The sequence below is a fragment of the Guillardia theta genome, assembly GCF_000315625.1.
Source record: "Guillardia theta CCMP2712 unplaced genomic scaffold GUITHscaffold_117, whole genome shotgun sequence".
In the NCBI taxonomy this organism is placed as follows: domain Eukaryota; class Cryptophyceae; order Pyrenomonadales; family Geminigeraceae; genus Guillardia; species Guillardia theta.
In genome coordinates, this window is record NW_005434557.1 from 167937 (window position 1) to 188029 (window position 20093).

Here is a 20093-nt window from a genome sequence, read left to right on the forward strand (position 1 = left end):
GGAGGAGGAGGAGGAGGAGGAGCCCTCACCATCCATGGAGGCAGCAGATCGCCGCATCGCGCTCCGGTGACAACCAAGATATTCAAGGGGATGCGGAAGATGTTCATGACAGAGGCCTGCGAGCTGTCAGAACAGCTGCCGCTGGGGAGAGAGGTGGTGTGCCTGCAGGGAGTCTGGCAAGAAGTGCGATCTCATCGTTGCAAGCGCGCCGAACGAGGCACCGACGCAGGCCTCAAGGAGGAGGAAGGAGGTCAAGACCTGGTCAGAGGGGCTCATCAGGGGGCCCGAGAAGGGGGGAAGGGATAGAGTAGGGCGGCTCTCACCACGAAGAAATCCTTGACGAAGATGGGGACGAGCATAGACAAGGAGGCGAGAGCGAAGATGAAGACGCATCCTCTCTCCACGCTCATGACCTTGATCATCCCCTCGAACGTCTGCCCCCCCAGCGAGATGCACACCATCATGGACGAGAAGATCCAGCCCTGTCCCTGCGAGAACGCTGCGAAGTCCATCTTTCCCTTCTCGCCCCCAGGCACCATCCCGGCCAGGGTGGGCACCCACATGATGACGAAGGTGTACATGGCTCCCTCGAAGAAGGACTGGATCAGCCCCAGCAGCAGGATCCTCTTGTCGTTGACGATGCACATCCAGGCGTCCTTGAACATGTGCTGGTCGTCGTCCTTGCCGTCTCCCGTCCTCTCGCGACCCCCATAGTTCTCCGGCCAAAAGCAGACGAAGACGAGCACGAGGGCTGTGAGGAAGATGGCGAGCTGGAAGGGCCCGATGTTCCCGAAGTTATCCGCCGACACTTGAGCGAGCACTCCTGCCAGGACCGCCATGATGCCGTTCCCGACCTGAGCAATGGCGAACGTCTGCGCGATGTCGTCCTCAGGGAACCCGCGCTTTCTGTGCTCGCTCACCATCCAGCTCTCGAAGGCACTGAACAGCAGGGACGTTGACATGCCTCCCAGGACCCTCCCGACGATGAGCAGGGTGGTGTCATTGAAGTGCTCCAGCACGTTGATGACGAGCTCCAGCACGCAAAAGGCAATGCAGCCCAGCCTCCTCCCGTACTTGTCCACGTAGAGTCCCAGGAACGTGCCGAAGACGGCCGAGGAGGTGAAGCCAATCGCGTAAAGTGTCCCCACAGGTTGATTGTACTCTGTGTACAGAGTGTACATGTGCGTGCCCTGCAGCCAATCTGCCAGCATCGTCAACAAATAGACGACCAGCCATTGGCGCTGGAAGGCTTTGAAGTCTTTCGATGATGCTTTGCTCCTTTTTTCTTTCTTCGCTTTCGGGTCTTGTTTCTTCTCAATCCTGCTCTCAACAAAGAAGACCACAGCCCACAAAGCCAAGCAAGCCAGGAACGGTTCTACAGCCCAGGCAGGCCACTTCCTGTGCAGCCATGAGAGCATGAAAGTAACATCGCCATCAGCCTTGGCCTTGGAAGCAGTGCTCAGCATGAAGCCCACGATGGCAGGGGCAAGCCGCATGTTTGAAGCCCTTGCCCGCCTCTCCAAACGGCTGGCGCGCTCCCGCTCTAGCAGGCTCTCTGTAGCGTCCCTCTGACTTAGATGAAGGCTCTTGTAGCTCGCTGCTGCCTCGTTCCTACCTTACTCTTCCTCCTCCTCGCGTTCCTCCTCTCCCCTTATGTGAATTTTCCGGCCGCTCTCGTGGGTCCTAACCTTCTGCCACATCCCCGCACGTGCCCTCGGACGCTTTCTCAACGTGACAGGCCAACTTGACGGCGAGACTCAGACTGAGACTCAGGCCCTTGAAAGACTGGCCGGGCACAGGCCCTGAGTCACGGTGACCATCAGCCCTGAGTCACGGTGACCATCAGCCTGTACCGGGCCGGGCCGGGCTACACCAGGCTGTTCGGACAGTGCCACGGTGTCAAGCGGCGGCCGGGCTCCGGCGAGCTCAGGCTGCCAGCCGCTGAGCCGCGTCACTGAGTCACAGTCTGTGACCGAGTCGCCGGGCCATGGCCGTGCCAAATTCGGCCCGTTCGAGGCTCCGACGGCAGTGAGGCTCAGCCGCGCGCCTGAGTCACGCCGGGTCGCCGGTCAAGTTCATCATGGGCCGCGCGCGGCACAGGCTCGGAGCTTCCCGGTGATGGCATGATGAATGCCATCAGTGTCTGCCGCACTTCTGCCGCATCCTTCAACTGAGTTGGGTAGGCTGATCATATGGTCTGAAAGCGCCATGCGGAATCATCCGGACTGATTGAATCCGATGATTGAAGTCGGAAGACAGTCTTTGAGCTGGTGGCCATGAGGCTGGAGGTACCAAGATGGTTCAAGAGTCATCATCATGTTGTCACTATTTTCATCGTTCACGACGGGATTGCCAAGTTGCTTTGCACCGTATATCGAAATCATTTCGTTGTTCCCAGAGACAGGGCGGATTCAGCTCCATCTCTCAAAGATGCTAGGGTACAACATGAGAACTTTGCAATTGATTATGAAGCATGAAAAGTAGACAACCCAGCATTGATCGAGTCCATCTGGTAACAGGCATGTCCATGTACTAAGACAAGCACAAGACTCAGTCTTTCGAGTATGTTACGCAAATTTATGACTTGTAGTAACACTAAATACTTCACTTATCAGACCTCATGGTAAGATACGCTACATATTTAGCTCGCTTAGAACCACTCGCCGAAGTAGAGGGGGCGCTGCTCGTGGTGGAGGTACTCCATCTTCCACATCCAGAGCTCGGTGGTTTGGGCCTTGGTGATGGTCTGGAACATTGCTATCTGCCAAAATGATCAACAAGTTGATTTACAAGTACACACACAGAACAGCATTCAAACATATGAACGAGGAGACAAAATTCACAATCAAGGAATGGACAGCAACAAGAATCCATGACACATTGCATGGTCCACAACCCAACACTCATCTAGAATCTTGCAAGCAAGGACACTTGCAGGCGCACGAACAAGAAGTATATCAATCAAGCTATCACATGAGAGAGGAAAAACTTTCAGGAGGCAGTCATAGCGCGAGCAGCCATCATATCAACACATTGGTGCATTGCGTGGTACCGGCAGCGGTTGAGCGGCAGAGGCGCGAGGCCCCCGAGATAGACCCTTCCTCCGAAAATAGATCACTACCCCTACCCACCAATTTCCCAAGTACCTACCCTCATAATGTAGTTGGCTTTTTTTGTACCCCCAATTTCGACAGAATTTTCACTATAGGGAAAGATAGCAGAAAATAACCGGTGGTAGGTATAACCCTCCATGATCTGAGACCCACCCCGACAGTAAGACACTTCCTCAAATGTCTTTTGCAAAGAGGTTAATGGGAGGGGTGGTTAAGGCCACCGGTGGTATACTACCCTACCCCTCTATATTTCATAACCTTCTGAGGTTTCTTCCAGGTACGGGCTCGATTGGACCCTCAAGTACCCCCTCATTGCATGCTAGGCTTACCTACTTGGACCCGGCGAGTAAATCGTGATAGGGGTACCTTACCTTGACAGTACCGGTCCTTCACCACCCTACCAGTTTTTGCGATGTACCACTTAAATTAGCCAATATTGATCGTTACAAAAATAGTTTCCGTTACATCTCCCGGGGCCTTTCGTCCGGGCTAGAGGCCAGTAAACTAGGCTCCTTCCCCGGGCCGCGTCGTGTTATTTTTAAAAAAGATATAGAGATTTTAATAATAATATAATACATCAATGTACAACCATACAACCCTCTGATCATAGCAACATATAGTTTTTAAAATCACGAAAACAATTTTTATTTAATAGAATCGGTATAACCTAAAACAATGTAAAACCTTGAGCTCAACATAAGAACATTTTAGCTTATTTTAAAACTGCAGAGCCGCCGCAATGTCCGCGCTCGGGCGACTTCTCACTCGCTCGATGCAGGTGAGGGAGGAGAGAGGAGGAAGCGGGAGAGTTATGCTGGGAAGACGTTGTTGCTGGTCCCTGAGCCATCGATGACGGCGATGCTGTGCTCTCTGACATGGTAGAACGATGGTGTTGTTGGAAGCAAAGGGGTGGAAGGCAGAAGGGAACGGGTGGCGTGGGATGGGGGCGGCCGCTAAGAAGACCGAGTTTTGTTGTTTCCACGATGATAATGCCCATGTTTCATGGTGTTTTTCCCTCGTAGACGATCAACCTTGTCATGAACTTGCAGACATGTTGTTTGTCAATAGAGTGGACTCTTTATGGTCATGCACAAATATGGCGAGCTGAACATTTCCTCCTCACTTTGTTCGCTCGCTTTGCGTCAACGTGTCTTATGATAATCAAACTGAAATGACGCGAGTTTAAGATATGATCGATTGATGATCTTTGAAATATCGCCTGGGTATGGGTGGAGGTGGAAAATTTTCTGTCCTGCATCTCAGCCAGACTTGAGCTCAGGGCCCCTGTAGTGTGCCTTCCTGTTGCTGATTCGTGTGTGATTGAGGGCAAGTTGATTCTTGTTTGCTGTCCCTCTCAGCTCCTTGCTCGCGCTCTCCTCCTGCTCTTGCCGTGAATGTGGTGATATTGAAAGCAGCCGGGGCTGTCAAAGTTTTACATTGGCCTTCTGGTCTTGTTTACCCTTCTTTCTCCATGCAGATCTTTCGCAAAGCTCCCCGGCGATCATTTTCAGATGAGATCAAGTCCATTCCCAAGCAAGACAACCGCAACCAGGGCCCCATGGGAAGCGGCGTCAAGCCCTATGAGGTTCCTGCACCCAAGCAAGACATGCCTCCTGCAGGCGGCTTCCCTCCCATCAACACCAAGTGAGTCTCCCTCCCTCCCCCCCTCCCTCCCCCCCTCCCTCTCTTGCCTCGCCTCCCTCCCTCGCCTTCCTTCCGGTACTTTTGCTGAACATGGCCTGGCACTATTCGTTGCCAGGCGAAACGTCGGAAAGGATCTCGCAATCCCCTCCATTTTCATCTTCGGCACTGTAGCAGTAGGGATGATGTGGGGAATGAACCGCCTGGGTCAAGGCAACAAGCAGAGAAGGTGAGGAAGCAGCAGAGAGGGAGGGAGAAGCTTCTTGACTTCTTGTTGCAGGGCACTCAAGAGGGAGAAGTTAGATATGAGAGCAGCACTGTCGCCTTTCCTTCAGGTCTTCCTCTCCCCCTTCCCCCTGGCATTTGCTCTCCCTGCTGCTCCTCCTCCTCGTCTCCTTCCTTGTGCCCATTCTCTGTCTCTTCACCACCAATTGAGATTTCCTGCGCATCACAGGCGGAAGAAGATATTGATTATGTGATGAGAGAGGTCAGCTGGCACTTTTCGTTTGTTGCGTGTGACTTGCTTGTGTCATCAGGATCAAAAATTGAAATGGGAGGCTGAGGTGATGAAGGACGTCCCAGGTGAGCCAATGCTGTTCCTGCCTCTTCCCTCCTCCTCTCGTGTCTTCGCCCCTGCTTCTTCCCTCCTCCTCCCAGCTCAGTTCTTCCCTTCTCCCCCCTAGTTCACCTCTGCTTACATCCTGCACTGTATCTTCCCTACCGCCATGCTCCCTGCCTCAACATGTTACCTTCACACTGCCTCTCTATCCTTGTTCCTTCCCTCTCCCCCTCCTCGTCTTGACCCGAATGCAGGTTGGGTGGTGGGGGAGAACGTGTACCACGGCAAACGCTGGGCTCCTCCCCTCTTCAACGACGTCCATTGATCCCAACGGCCCTTCGCGTCCTCCTCTTCGGTGGTTTATTATTACAGCACGCCCCGTTTTCTTCTACCTCTTCCTCCCCTCTTCGTTCTCCCCCCTCCCCCTCCTTCTATCCGGATCAACAGCCTCAGAATTTGAGAAAGAAGCTGTCGGCGAACAAGTCCCCCTCTGAAGCAAGTATGAGAGGACAGAAGGAGAAGGAGAAGGAGAGGAGGAAGAAGGAGGGGAAGAGGAGGAGGAAGAAGGAATCGAAGTGAGACGGAGGATGGAAGTAGGAGGCAAGAGAAGAGCAGGAGGACCACGAACGGCGGAAAGAGGAAGTAGAAAGTTCACCTTCGTCCTCGAGGAATGTCCCGTGATCTTGAAACAAGCTCATGCTCGCCGCGCAATATCTCATCGACTCCTCCTCCTCCTCCTTCCGCTCTTCTCCCGTCCTCTCCCTCGGCATGAATAACGCCTCCCCGACATACACTTGCGGCAGGTCCATTCGCGGCCTATCGGTCGCCTCCTCCTTGACGACCGTCGGAGCCTCGAGGGGAGGAGGACGCAAGACGCTGACGCTGCTCTGAATCTCTCCCATCCCCTTGAAGGCCTGGAGAGAGCTCATGAGAAACTCTGTGCTCGACTGCGCCAGCGCAGTGGTGGTAAAGCTGAGGTTCTGCTCGGGAGTCAAAGTGAGAAGAGAGAGAGAGAGGAGGAGAAGGGGAGGGAAGGAGGGCAGGAGGAGGAGGAGGAGGAGGAGGAGGAGGAGGAGCATTTCAACCTGCTGATCGCAAAAGCTCGTGAAGCTCTTTCTGTCGCTAAAGACTTGATTGTATAGCAGAGGGTCCACATCTCCAGCAAAGTTCCTGCCATAACCGTCAAACCCTCATGCTCCTGCTCCTCCTCTTGCTTCCCCCCCCCCCTGTTCTCTCCCTCTTCTGTCTGTTCCCCTCTGCTCGGCTCGCCTTCTTGTCCTCTTCCTGCTCCTCTGCCTCTCCCTCCCTCCCTCCTCTTGGCTACTGACCCCGCGGAGAACAAGTCCGCTGCGAAGAATCTTGGATGTGCCTGCTCGATGAGAGTGAGAACAAGAATAAAATGACAAAGAGAACAAACACGAAGAAGATCAGGAGGGAGGAGGGAGGAGGGAGCGGAGAGCGGAGAGCGGAGAGCGGAGAGGAGGGATGAGGGGGGGAGGATGAAGAGGATCAGGCAGCAGTGGCGGACAAGTGTCTCACAGGTTGGTCCTGCATGCTTGTGGGATGTTGACATTCGATATGAGCGACTTCAGCAGGAAGGACGTGAACTGAGCAACAGTGTGAGGAGCAGGAGAAAGAGGAGGAGAAAGAGGAGGAGATACAGGAGGAGATACAGGAGGAGATACAGGAGAAGAAACAGGAGGAGAAAGAGGAGGAGAAAGAGGAGGAGGTCGAGGTCGAGGAGGAGGAGGAGGAGGTCGAGGTCGAGGAGGAGGAGTCAGGATCCATACTAGGGAAGTTTTTCAAAGAGAAGACGTGAGATGAGTAGCTGTAGTTGTGAAGAAGACGATGCGACTGTTAACAATTAGGGTTCTCCTCCACCTCCACCTCCTCCTCCTCCTCCTCTCTTCTCCTCCTCTCTTCTTCTCCTCCTCTCTTCTCCTCCTCCTCTCTTCTCCTCCTCCCCTCCCTCCTCTCCTCACCTTTGCTCCTTCCAGAAGCCTCTTGTACCAACAGCTCATCCGAATGGTGGCTGCAGTCAAAGTTAGAGGACACGACAGGAGGACTGAAAAAGGAGAGGAGGGAGAAAGATGGTGGAGGGGAGGAGCAGGAGGAGCAGGAGGAAGAGAGCGAGGAGGGAGGAGAAGTTTAAGAGAATTTTCACCTTCTGTTCGGATTGAAGGCGTCCTTGGATTGAAGATATGACCTGATTGCCGTTAGATTGTAAACATTCTCCTACCGTCCTACCCTCTCCTTACTCCCTCCTGCTCCTGCTCCTGCTCCTGCTCCTGCTCCTGCTCCTGCTCCTGCTCCTGTTCGTGCTCCTGCTCCTGCTCCTGCTCCTGCTCTTCCTCTTCCTCTTCCCTCTGCCCTCATTCCAAGACCTTCCTCACGCTCTTCTCTTGCTCACTTGATTCCTCGGGCGGAGGCACACGCAGAAGCAGTTGACGGAATCCTCTGAGTAGACAAAACAAGTGACGATAAGTGAACAGGCAGGAGGAGGAGGAGCAAGAGGAGGAGCAAGAGGAGGAGGAGGAGCAAGAGGAGGAGCAAGAGGAGGAGCAAGAGGAGGAGCAAGAGGAGGAGGGGGGGGGGGAGGATTCTCACCGTTTGCTCAGATACTCGATGTATCCATATAGGATGGCTGAGAGAACCGACTGCGAGGGAGTTTGAGCAAGATGTAGACAATAAGCATGACAAACATGTGCGAGGAGGAAGACAAATTGAGGACTAGAAGAGAGGGAGGCGCAGAAGAAAGGAGGGAGGGGCGGGGAGGAGCAGGAGGAGCAGGAGGAGCAGGAGTCTGATCAACCTGACGCTCTTCGATGGTCTCGTTTTCGAGCAGAGGGATGGAATCTACGCAGTCGATGTAGGTCCTGCAAAGAAGATGAGAAGAAGACGGAGAGGAAAACAAGTGTAGAGGCAGATAAGCAGGCGAGATGGAGGATCGAGGAGAAGCAAAAAGCAAGGAGCGACGAGAAAAACGAGAAGCAGGAGCAGGAGCAGGAGCAGGAGCAGGAGCAGGAGCAGGAGCAGGAGCAGGAGCAGGAGCAACAGGAGGGTCACCTTCTGCTAACATCGCGAGGGCAGAGATCGTCATACTCGTGCGAGAAGAGGCCGAAGATGAGGATTTCTCTACTCCCCTCCTGCCGTCATGTCAGCTCGAGCGAGCGGGTCAGGCTCAAGTTACAGCATCCCGTCTGAACGCGAAGATGGCCTGAGGAGAGGTCAGTGCCGTTCACGGGGAGGGGAAGAAAGGAGATGGGGAGAGGAGGAGAGGTGCAAGAGATGGGAAGGAGGATGAAGAAGAAGAGGACATGGAGGGGAGGAGGAGGAGGAGGAGGAGGAGGAGGAGGAGGAGGAGGAGGAAATACCTTCTTGGAGCACGCAAACTTGTCCTGCTGGCTCTGAGCTGATGAGTTGTAGAGGACGCGGATGACGACGGAGGAGCAGGATGAGGCGACCTTGTCGGTGAGGAACTTCGAGAGCCCCGAGGAGGAGGAGGAGGAGGAGGAGGAGGAGGAGGCAGACGGAGCATGCGCAGACTTGAGCTGATCCTCGGCCACTGCTGGCAGGATCGTCCTGCTGAGCGGCTGCTGGGGCCTCCGAGCTCGGAACGCTTTGCTCTGCTTCTTTGCCGCCTCCTCCTGTTGGGCGCTGCCTCGCATGCTGCCCTGGCTGCAGGCGCGGTTGACAGGAGGAGGGGAGGAGCGGATGAGGTACTCGGGCTTGTACTTGAGGGGGATGCAGATGCTGTGCTGGTCCACGAGCTGCTGCACCCCAAGCACGAAGTCCTCGGGGGGGATGGAGGAGGCGTTGTACTGCCGGAGAAGGAGGAGGAAGGATGCGCGGGATTTGGAGGGGAGGGCCTGCACAAACTTGGAGAAGATCTCCTGCAGGTACATCCTTCTCCTCTGCGGCTCGGACCCCCTGTAGGGGTCGAACCTCCTCCTGATCGCCTCCAGCTTCCTCCCAGCTACGAGGGTGTTGGACATGTCAAAGGGCTGGTACGCTGCCTCCTTCATCCTTTGGAACGTGATCGCCTGCTGGCTGTGGCAGACCATGAAGGGAGTCTGGGAAGGAGTCTTGCCGCCCTTGGCCCTCTTGGCAGCTGGAGTCGTTCGAGCCGCATAACAGCTCCCTACTTGTAACAGGGAGGGAGGAAGTCAGCCAAGGAGGAGGTGGAGGAGGAGCGGGTGGGCAGGTGGGCAGGCAAGAACAGTGATGTAGAGAGGGAGGAGGAGGCGAGGGGGGGGGGCGGTGGGGAGGAAGGAGAAGAGGAGGACAAGGGAGCACCTATGTGACCGTAGCTCTCATACGACTTTCTCTTTGAAGAGGGGGCTGCGAGTGCGCGATCTCGAAACACGCTGCAGGGAGTTCACTCAGCATCCACCTCTTTTCTTTCCATCCCCTCCTCCTCATTGCAAGGGGCAAACCTTGAGAGGAGAGGAGACTGTGATGAGACAGAGAAGATGAGCTGCAAGAATTCTTCGCTCGTGAACTTGCGGGACTGTCGTAAAGTCAGGAGCGAAGGGGCAAGGAGTATAGAACAAGGAATTTGAGGTTGCGGAGGAGGCGTTGGGGAGGTATAAGGTAGAAGAGGAGTAGTAGGAGGAGGGAAGAATACCAGCAGGCACGAGTAGCTCGTCTCTATTGTGCGCCTAGTGCTCGGAGGGAGCTCCACGAGACTTTTTTTCAGGATATCCTCATTGAGAGGGTAGAGCAGGTTGGTAGCGGACGCCATATTTTTACCTCAGTGCAGTCGATCAAAACCTGATGGAAGCAAGGGTTCAGAACACACAACCTGGATATTTTCACCATCGCATTTTACTAAGAGGTTGAGAAAGTGCATTCATGAAATGTGATCAGCGAAAGAAAGAAAATGCATAAAAAACGTTGCGTGATAAAAAACGTTGCCTGATTGCAACATGGTAAATGAGTCTGTATTGTGGCATTCCGCCTCTCTGGACCAGTCCTCCAACTTTTTTCTTTCTTCCCTTCTATCCCTGTTCTGCTCCCTCTCGCTCCCCCTCCCCCTCCCTCCCCTTGGTTTTCTCATTCCATTGCTCAGCATTTTATCTGCAGACTCATCTCGTCAGGGACCAAAAAACAACCCCCCCCCATGGTCCCACCCCTGCCTTGTTCCACAGGATCCGGGACAAATTAGGGGTGGGGTGATCAGGTAAGATTATACAAAGGTGGGGTCATCGAAGGGGTATGGACCGGTAGGAAACCCAACCACCCATCGATTGACCACCCACCCTATCTTTAATCGAGTAGATACCCCACCTATGGTTAGTGACTTTCCCTGCAAGGACACTACCCCACCCCCTACTCATATGCAGGGTATTGGAACTTTGTAGGTGGGGTCATGACAATTGGTAACAATAGAGGGTACGCCTACTATCAGTCTCAAGCCTTCGGTACCCCCACTGATCCTTCATTTTGACTACCCTCACCCACCTTATTAGAATCACCACCCGTTATCATGAGTAAGATAACCCCTGGATTTCAGGTCGTTCTTTAGTCAATTTAAAGCTCCACCCCATCATTCTACACCCCCACCATGCAGTATCAGGGGTGGGGGCCGACATGAGTCTTGGATAACGAAAAGCCTCATCTTCAATTTTCTTATCTCCCATGCATAAAGGGCCAAAAAACCTTTTAAAAATCACCCCTTCACCCCTCATTCCAACCAGATTGACCCCTCAAATAAAGGGGGTGGTGCGCAGGGTGTAGATTGGTTTCCGGCATATAAAAGGGGGCCTTTGTATGTTGCTGGGAGTTGCACTGACACACGATCTCACTCTGCTAAAGCGAGCTGACAGCGAAGCGTTGAGTCGTATCCCAATCTTGCAAGCAAGGCTCCTTGCTGTCGAGCTTGAAGGCGACGACAAGAAGACAGCGGGGGCACATGTGCGGCTGAGAAGAGAGGAGCGTAAGCTAGCAGAGCTTGAAGCAGAGGCACATGTGCGGCTGAGAAGAGAGGAGCTTAAGCTAGCCGAGCTTGAAGCAGAGGCACATGTGCGGCTGAGAAGAGAGGAGCTTGAGCGTGCAGAGCTTGAAGGCGAGAAGGAGTTGGCGCAAGGATGCACCACCAAAAAGCTTCGTTGTTATGTGACGAGTTGAAGGAGAGTAGGGTGGGAATGCTGATGAGAAACCATACCACCATGGGCTTAGACCTTTTGAAGGTTGAAGAATTAAGAATGCTTATATAACCACACTAACTGACTGGCGAATCATTTTGTACTGTCCGTTGCGGGCTGCGATTTGATACTTGTTTCAGTGATACGGCCACAGTGAACGCTATGAGAAAATGGAGGATAAGATCGGATTTTGGTTGAACAGTAAACTTACAGATCTGACAAGGATCATTGAACGGTACACTTCCAGACAGTCTCGAAGAGCAGACGGGAAGAATTGTAATAAGGAAAGAAGCAAATGCAGTTTGGTCTCTATCGATACGACTGTAGTTGCCGATGCTTTTCCCCTCATCATCTCTTGGAATCTCATTAGCCTCTCTGATAGTATCGCAGAAATCGTGTATCGTCACATGGGTTTTGCGGAATCATTATTGGTATTGCTGAGATATCATTGCGCCTGATTCCCACAATCTGCACTTGCAAATCCAAAAACTCCAGACATACGTCCAGTGCTCAATGCTTCAGGGATGTGGTTGCTATGTCTAGCTTCTGACAGTGACACTGTCACAAGCATGTTTTCAAAGGGTTCGCCGGCAGTCAAGTCGGGATGATGAGTTTCACATCAGCATGCCACTGTCACGCCAGGCCCAGTGACAATCGGGGTCGTAGATTTCTGATGTACCGAGCGAAGGTAAAGAGTGTGAGAGTACCGCAGGACTCCGGGGATCTCAACTTGACATGCCCGGGAGATCTCAGCAACCATCCGGATTTTTATTGTAGATCTATAGTTTATTGTCAGATTAGGATATTATTCCGTACGAGTCGAAGGTGTTGTATATCTGCCCTTTTCTGAGATCGAAAGCAGTACCGGTCAAGGGCCAAATACTACCAATGAGGGGGTACTAGATCTACATGGTGTATCTGCTCTGAGATTTGATCTGGACGGGTGTCCGGTCAACTATAGGTTCTTTTTTACTCAAAGTTAAGTTAAAGATTCAATTTTAAGTACCAATAAATAGTTTTTGAGTGATTTTTGCTAGTCACTTCCTTGATAAAATCTATTGTATATTTTTATTTTGTACCAAGATTGTATTTGTAAAAGCTTTTGATCCCGGTACAACAAAAAGTACGAAATGGCGGAACCAAGAGAAGGAGAATGCCGGTTTGGACGCGAATGTCGAATGCAAGGAGCTCCATGCAACCCTGCGACTGGCACTGGACATAAGTGCCGGAAATGTGGTGGCAACTTTCATGCAGTGTGTGCCAGCTTTCGAAGCGAGGATCCTGGATTTTGTGGTTGTAAGTCGCCGCCTCCTCCCAGCGATGATGTGCAGTCAGCGATAGCAATTGACGAATGTGAAGGAGATGGCATGTCAGTGTCCTCTTGCACGTCACAGGTAGATGATGGGATGGAGGGACCAAGCTCGATGTTTCAAAATCCCACTGCTGCTGCAAGACCCAACAAAGCACGACCAAAGAGAAAACATTCTGCTACAGAAGCTGAGTCTGCTTTGTGGGACAGCTTACGCGTACAGGACGAAGCAGCGCTCGAAGCATCAGTGGAAGCTATCCGCGGGAATACGATATCGAAGAAGAGCAGGAAGACGTATACCAGCTCCATGATACGTTTTTTGCAATGGCTCTATGTCAACAGAAAAGAAGTTCTCACCAAGGAGTTCAGGGAGCTCATGGAAAGACAGAATATCATGAACTTGCACTACGTTCCTGATAAAGATCTGCTGCATGATATCCTGACGCGTCGTGAAATCAAACCCATCGACTTTGAAAATAAGGAATCAACCGATCCAAAGTGTAGATTTACATCCACAGCTTTCATTGCATGGCTTGAGCATTTGAGATGTCAACGCGAAGCGGTTGGAAACTCTGAGAATGGTGCGTATGCATTTAGCACTTTGTCAGGACACAGATCTGGTCTGTTTGATCTTTATCGTCACTACGGATTCGAAGTGCCTTCCGAACTTAGCAATTCGTTGAGGAAGGATTTCAAGGGGGTGAAACGAACAGTTGCTAAAGGTGCATCGGAGACGAAAGATGTTAAAGTGAGCAGTGGGAAGGACTCATTATCATTCGAAGGATACAAAATGTTAGGGAATTTCAGTTTCAAGCAAACAGGCACAGAATGGATTTTTTTCAGGACTATGCTGATCATATGCTGGAATCTCATTTGCAGAGCAAGCAATGGAATCAAAATCCTCTACAACCATATGGAATTCTTCGAGGATGCGCTCAAAATTTACATCATTCATCAAAAGAATGATCAGGGAGGAGAACGACAACGGGATGTGAAACACATTTACGCCAATCCTTTAAATCCAGACATCTGCCCCTTGCTGGCCCTTGGTAAGTGAATTGATATTACTTCCACTGAATTGATATTACTTCCACTGAACGCAGGCATTTACTGGTGTTGCTTTGGAATGAACGATAACGGACATGGAAAACTGTTCCCGGGCAATAATCAGTTCGACCGTTTCAGCAAAATCATCAACAGGTTCCGCAACAACGAAAATCTCAAAGATGCCTTCAAATTCCTGGGAATAGACATACAGAATATCGGGTCACACAGTGTAAGAAAAGGTATTGTACATGGTTATGTATCCCCTCGGATCCAACGACTGATGTTGTGCAAAGGATCCGCTACTTATTGTTCCGGTGGAAGTCCAGATGGTCCAAGCTATGTTCCTCTGAGTAACAGGTGACAAGCATTACAATATCCATCACAGGATTCTGGCCTGAGCCTTAGCGCAGAATAGGCCGGAAGATGGGACCTGTGCAAGACATGAGGGTGGAGGCTGCAGGTGATTCCCGTCTCTGAGGTGACATGGAAGGGCAGCGACTTGACCACGCTTTAGGCGACCAATATGTGGGAAGGACAGCGACGGGCCTGCCCCTGGACAAGGCAGAGTTTGCCACGTTGCCCCCCTACTTTCGCTGGTCTGATGGAGATGAAAGAGCATTTGTATCGTCTTACATCTCGGAGATGTTCCCTGGAATTACAACCAAACTGTATCTTGTCGCAGAGCACGCTGTGGCTTCTGTTGTGTATCATTCTGAATTTTTGATGAAGACACTCCCGAAGGAACATGCTTTGTTGGCTACTTGCCTGTTCACGCAACAAGGAATTCTTCAACGAATGAAGAAAATGGTGACAATTGAGGGCGATGGCAGACGGTGTACAGGCATTCCAGCACATGTTACAATCCTCAGAGGCATGAAAAGGCTTGAAGCTAGCAGGAAGGAGGTACAAACGCGTGAAACGCAAACAGACATTACTCTGATGGCATCAAACTCAGTGAACAATGGCAACATGGAGCAGAGTCACTGTGTTGGAAATATCGAAGAGATGATGATGATGCCAACTGTGCTTCAGAAAGTGGAAGAGATGATGACAGCTCGATTTCGTCATATGGAGGATATGTTAGAGGTCCTGATGAGAAAGGTGAATGGGAGGGCAGACTGTCAAAGCAGTCAAAGACAGCCTGCACAAGTTGAGCAGAGTGGAACATTGCAGGTGAACGGATACAACTGGGGTCGACGCATTCGCCTTCTGCCAGAAGATTTTTTATGGCCAAAGATGTTCGTTGATGTCGCATACGAGTGGTGGATGCAAGGAAATGCAGAAAAAGGGTATCCACCTTTCAAAAACCTGGAACCGAGTGATTTTGCCGACCAGAATGCAAGGAAACGTTTGAGTGACTTCAGGTATCTGATGGGCAAAATAGACCAATGTGCACAGGAGAAAGGAGTGTATAAGGAGAACGCAACCATGGAGGAAACCAAGGAAATCTTCAAGCAGTGCGTGGAATGCTTGAAACTACCGATGAAAGAAGGGAGGCAAAGACGGACCTGGCAGTCTGTAGCGACCTGGTGCAGAGAACAAGACGGATTCCAACATTGAGAGCCAGTAGAAAGACAACTGAGATGATTACCGTGACAGAGTTTCTAACAAGATGTATCACGTATGCAAGTGCCGATGGATGTTCCACAGAAAAAGTGAGTGGTAATGGACGTGCAGGAATGAAGGATGAAGGTGATGGTAGACTAACGGAGTTTGAGGTTGTCTGTATCCTTGCGAAGTGGCGAAATACTGATCATATTTGAATCGTGAGATTGTAGTTCAAGATCATTCTGTACATCATACATCCATTGTCATATGGCTAGCTATGATGTACAGAGGAAAGGAATGCTCTCATCTACTCAGAATCGCCAACAGCACTGTGTTTCTTCCTCTTCTGAAGCCATTACGCAAAATTTATAGGATATTTATTTGCTGTCTTTCATCTTGTTCTGAGAAATGGAACAAAGTTCTGGCCAAGGCTCGAACAGTCCCGACTACCATGATTGCCGAGGCACTTGCGAAAGTCGCTCAGGCAAAGGAGAAGTTGCTTGCCAAGACAGGCGATGTTGAAAAGGCATGAGCTCTAGTCCGGCTGAGAGAGGCAGAGCACGATCTGACTGTGCTCAAGGGAGCTGACGGTGAGCTTGAAGGCGACGAGAAGAGAGTGGAGGCACAAGTGCGGCTGAGGAGACAGGAGCTCAAGCTAGCCGAGCACAAAGGCGAGAAGGAGTTGGCGCATGCTGAAAGAAATTTAATGGAGGCGAATCTCAATCTCTCTGTGGCAACTGCGAGTGAATTGCTCAGAAATGCAAGAGAGGAAGATCTTCCTCGACTTACAAGGAACTCGAGGTTGCAAGGTATGCTCTGATCTCACACCAAGGTGATGGCGCAGGCAAGTTCCTTTCAGGTGAGTCTTGATGCTGGCCCGGAGTTGTATACCCTCACTGCGTTTTGTGCAGTTCTGTGTGAAATGGCCGCCAAAGATAACGTAATAGAAGTGGCGAAGAAATTGAAGAAATGCCTGAACGAGAGCCTTGATAGAGGATGGAAGGCAACATCATCACGGGTACAAGCAAGCAAGCAATTCAGTGATTTGAACCCAATCAACAAACTAGTCATGAAAGAGCAAGACGCTGAGGAATCTTACGTCTGCGTAGTTGCTCTGGGAGTGGAAAGTCTCTTTGCGCTGCCGATTACTTTGTTCGGAATGAAGGTGACAGCATTTGTTTCTCTTCAACCCTGTAGAAGGGGACCAGACATACCAAGTGCAACCCATCTACAAGAACTTGCAACTCATCACGCAACTGATGAGCAAGGCATTAGAGTGCGATCTTAGTATCTTGACCAAGCAGTAGGTTGGATCGATGAAGCAAACAGGTCCTCTAACCGCATTGAATTTCAATTTCAGTACCGGACGACCAAGCGGGTGGCATGTGCTGGGAGTCCTCGGTTGGCTGTGGGATGAGTTGACCACCATCGCCCCGGTTTCTATAGAAGAGGCAGCTGGATGGAAAACGCGTTGGGTGCTTGTGGACGAGGTGATTCCTCCTCGGAAAGACGATACTCGCTTTTTCTCAATAATCGCAAAACTCGTGTTATTGACCAACTCTGGAATCAACTGCATCATGTTGGGGACCAACGCTCTGGTCATGAATTTCGTACAAGTTACGCGAGTGTCTGAAGACGGTCGCGAGGCTGGTCGAATGCTCTGCTTGACACGTCGCTCTCTTCCTCCATACATCTTGCCGTCAAACAGTGCTCAAAAGGCCCTGAACAGGATTTTCGGTACACCGCTCTCAGTCATAGTTCGCCGCTCTAAGTCATAGTTCACCAAACAAGTAAAAATGGATTGACTTGGTACAAGATCATCAAGTTGATCATATGACGAGACCTGGTCCGGAACGAAGGTTTCCGTTTCGAGCTCGACGAGTCACATCTGAGTAAGTACACGGTTCAACGGTTGTCAAGTACGATCTTTGCAGTGAACGAGTTGGATTGTTTTGTTCACTCTCATCCCCAGAACGTGAAGAAAGCACGAAAAATGACAATTGTCTGGACGTTGACAGAGAGTGTATGAAGCTCAGCTTCTGTTTGATGAAGTCATCATCAGGTGACTTGCTGCGCCAACTGCACATCACGATCGGAAGCAGAACGTCTACCTCATCATGAGGGCTCATCGTCGATGCTTCCGCAAAGGACCGTCCGTGATCGGCAGAGTCTCGGCCGGGCCGCGTCACGCCGGGTTGCTCAGCTCCTCCGATCACCAATCGGACGGCGCGACTCGTGAAGACTTTGTTCGCGTGACCAACGTGATGAACACAGACCGTCTGGGGAACTTCAAGCCCAGCTCGTCATCGGCGACCCGCCGGATCCGTCAGAGGAGCTCGGAACTCGCCGTCATGAGTCCGACTGGCGGGCCGCCGGGGGGCCCGGAACGAGCGGGGATGAGGGCGTGGCTTGGTTGTTTCTGGGATCCGGTGCGCAACATGTCGGGATCAGTAGGAGATGGTTGCGGGTAGGCGGCGACGATGCGGCGACCGCTGCCTCCTCCTCCTCGCATGCCCACCAGCCTCGAGCTCCTGCTCCTGCTCCTGTTGGCATGGACGAGCGTCGGCGAAGCCATGGAATCATGCAGAGCAGAGGACGGGAGAAAAGAGGTCGAGGAAGGACCGGGAGAGGCGATTTCAGAGCGGGCGAGGGCAGCCCTGTCCTCCTACGAGAAGCTACACGCGAGGATACTTGATCCGAGAGAGAAGAAGATCAAGAGGAAGTTCCTCGTCCTGCAGGTGAAGAGCATGCTTCCTTGTCGCTGGAAGACGCGTCTGTTGCTGATACTGTATTGCTCCAGCCTCTGCTCGGGATGGGGAACTCTCAGATAGAGGAAGCGACTGCCCTGCTGCTGGCGATGCAGACTCGGCGAGCTCTTGTTATCGATCTCTTCGACAGGAGGTTCCGCGCTTGTCGGGGCGAGTGTGCTGGTATCCTCACTTTGTTTCTCGCCATCACTGCCGCCACCTCCTGCCATCGCCATCTCGCTCCAGTGTCGGAGACGGCGGTCCATCATGGTACGCACCGTATCTTGAGACGTACAACAGATCGCACATGGACATGGACAAGGTCTCTCAGCCGATGTCGATCAGCATGGCTGACAAGAGCCTGGTAGGAGCGGCTTGCGACCTTCCTCCAGAACAACTCTGAGACGAGCCTCCTCCCGGAGGTCAAACCCTGATCTCCACTCCTCGCACATGCTCCTGCACTTGTGCGCCTGCTTGCTGGCTCACGCAACTTCTGGTGCAGTTCCGAGAGCATCTATACGCTCAATTCAACGAACTTGTTGCATGCAAGGTCAGCCTGTCTCCTTCCTGTCTTCCTCCTCCTCCTCCTCCTCCTCCTCCTCCTCCTCCTCCTCCCTGACAACCGACACATTCCAATCTTGACGCCTCCTCTCCTCCTCTTACCCTCTTCCTCTCAAACCCTCTCTTCCTCTCTCCTCCTCCTCTTCTTCCCCTTCCTCCTCCTTCCACCTCTGAAGCGATGACGAAGCGATGGGATCGCGCGCTGACCGGCAAGACTGTGGCGAGTCGGGGAAGGTTCCTGGGGTACCTGCCAGGTGAGGCAGGAGGCTCCAAGGCTGCTAGTGAGAGGACACAGCCTACCACAACCAGCATCACGGGAAGTGGCTGAGACAAACCTTTGGGGCCTTCTTCTTCCACTTTGCCCTCAACTTTCTCCACCGGCCGTCGAAGGAGGTCAAGCTCAAGGTTTGTTTGCGCTGGGAGTGCTGGGAGGCGAGTGAGGGGAGAGGAACAGGTGCAAGGGATCAGGAGCAAGTATCTGCTTCACAGCAACTGCTCGATAGGAATCCACATACGGTGAAACATATCCTTGTCCTCTGAAATTGCTGTTGTATCCCCATCCCCCTCCTGCTCTGCTCTGCTCTGCTCTGCTCTGCTCTGCTCTGCTCTGCTCTGCTCTGCTCTGCCCTGCTCTGCTCTTCTTCTCTTCTCACTCGCTGTCTCAAGGTGGGGGAAACCCTCCGACCACTATCACTACGTCGATCACAACAGGCCGGAAGAAAGCCTGAAGAAGTACCTTGACTGCAGGTTTAATTTCTTACCTCGCCCCAGTCCCCCCTTCTCATTCTCCTCCTCCAGCCTCCAACTCTGCCCCAACAAGAACACTACTGTCTACCTGCTAGCGACGGACTCGGTCTCCCAACTCTCATCAGCATATTCTGCATGCCTGACGGCCTGGCAGCACTGGGTCCGCAAGGAGTTCCGCAAGTTGGTTCCCGACCAGGTCAGAGTTTGGAGCAGCAAACACTCAGTAAAGCCTGACAATCGCCATCACGTTCATGTAAGCTGCGTGCTGGGCTAGTCTTGCTCCTTTCTTACTCGTCGATGCTCCTCCTCTTCCCAGGCACTGACGGAACAGATCGCCCTGGGGGAGTGCGATCATATCATCACAACCAGGTCTAGTGCGAACCCTTCTCTTCCTTTTCTCGGACCCTCCCTCACGTCCTCCCCTTTCTACTCGCCCTCACCCTTGTCCAACTACCGATCCCAACCCATACTGTCACATCCACTAATCTGAAAGAATTCTTGATCTCATCGCATTGATCTCAGGCTTTCAACCTTCAGTTTCTCTATCCATGCGCGAGCGAACAAGCGGCCATGGGTAGTCGCCAAGGACTCTCCATCATGCAAGGTTCTGCTATCAGGACTTTGAGTCGAACAAGGCGGTTCTAATGATTGAGGTGCTACAGAGATTGAGCCACA

The 20093-nt window shown here is 52.1% G+C and overlaps 6 protein-coding genes across 6 annotated transcripts; 4 read left to right on the plus strand and 2 right to left on the minus strand.

Moving 5' to 3' along the window:
• Nucleotides 1–26: 26 nt before the first annotated feature.
• Nucleotides 27–1256, minus strand: GUITHDRAFT_50886 (hypothetical protein; the record flags this gene model as incomplete). The annotated part of the gene is made up of 3 exons (XM_005822907.1): nt 27–162; nt 215–318; nt 354–1256. Coding segments are annotated over 3 exons (1143 nt in total), but the record flags the coding sequence as incomplete, so codon positions are not given.
• Nucleotides 1257–4584: 3328 nt separating this feature from the next.
• GUITHDRAFT_146129 (hypothetical protein) lies at nt 4585–5638 on the plus strand (the record flags this gene model as incomplete). The annotated part of the gene is made up of 6 exons (XM_005822908.1): nt 4585–4757; nt 4873–4983; nt 5035–5089; nt 5209–5241; nt 5291–5336; nt 5568–5638. The coding sequence occupies 6 exons, from the start codon at nt 4585–4587 to the stop codon at nt 5636–5638; spliced, it is 489 nt and encodes a 162-aa protein (XP_005822965.1).
• A 124-nt stretch (nt 5639–5762) lies between these two features.
• Nucleotides 5763–9377, minus strand: GUITHDRAFT_117901 (hypothetical protein; the record flags this gene model as incomplete). The annotated part of the gene is made up of 11 exons (XM_005822909.1): nt 5763–5803; nt 5969–6293; nt 6399–6483; nt 6642–6682; nt 6853–6920; nt 7296–7345; nt 7478–7519; nt 7921–7970; nt 8126–8189; nt 8380–8459; nt 8688–9377. 11 exons carry the CDS (start codon nt 9375–9377, stop codon nt 5763–5765), a joined length of 1536 nt encoding a protein of 511 aa, XP_005822966.1.
• Nucleotides 9378–13681: 4304 nt separating this feature from the next.
• Nucleotides 13682–14176, plus strand: GUITHDRAFT_79195 (hypothetical protein; the record flags this gene model as incomplete). Its single annotated transcript, XM_005822910.1, has 2 exons — nt 13682–13817; nt 13872–14176. The coding sequence occupies 2 exons, from the start codon at nt 13682–13684 to the stop codon at nt 14174–14176; spliced, it is 441 nt and encodes a 146-aa protein (XP_005822967.1).
• Nucleotides 14177–14457: 281 nt separating this feature from the next.
• Nucleotides 14458–15375, plus strand: GUITHDRAFT_79217 (hypothetical protein; the record flags this gene model as incomplete). The annotated part of the gene is made up of 2 exons (XM_005822911.1): nt 14458–14718; nt 14956–15375. The coding sequence occupies 2 exons, from the start codon at nt 14458–14460 to the stop codon at nt 15373–15375; spliced, it is 681 nt and encodes a 226-aa protein (XP_005822968.1).
• Nucleotides 15376–17873: 2498 nt separating this feature from the next.
• Nucleotides 17874–20043, plus strand: GUITHDRAFT_146132 (hypothetical protein; the record flags this gene model as incomplete). Its single annotated transcript, XM_005822912.1, has 11 exons — nt 17874–18101; nt 18164–18264; nt 18411–18474; nt 18613–18660; nt 18859–18925; nt 18967–19076; nt 19126–19187; nt 19338–19418; nt 19470–19614; nt 19735–19787; nt 19941–20043. 11 exons carry the CDS (start codon nt 17874–17876, stop codon nt 20041–20043), a joined length of 1062 nt encoding a protein of 353 aa, XP_005822969.1.
• Nucleotides 20044–20093: the final 50 nt, after the last annotated feature.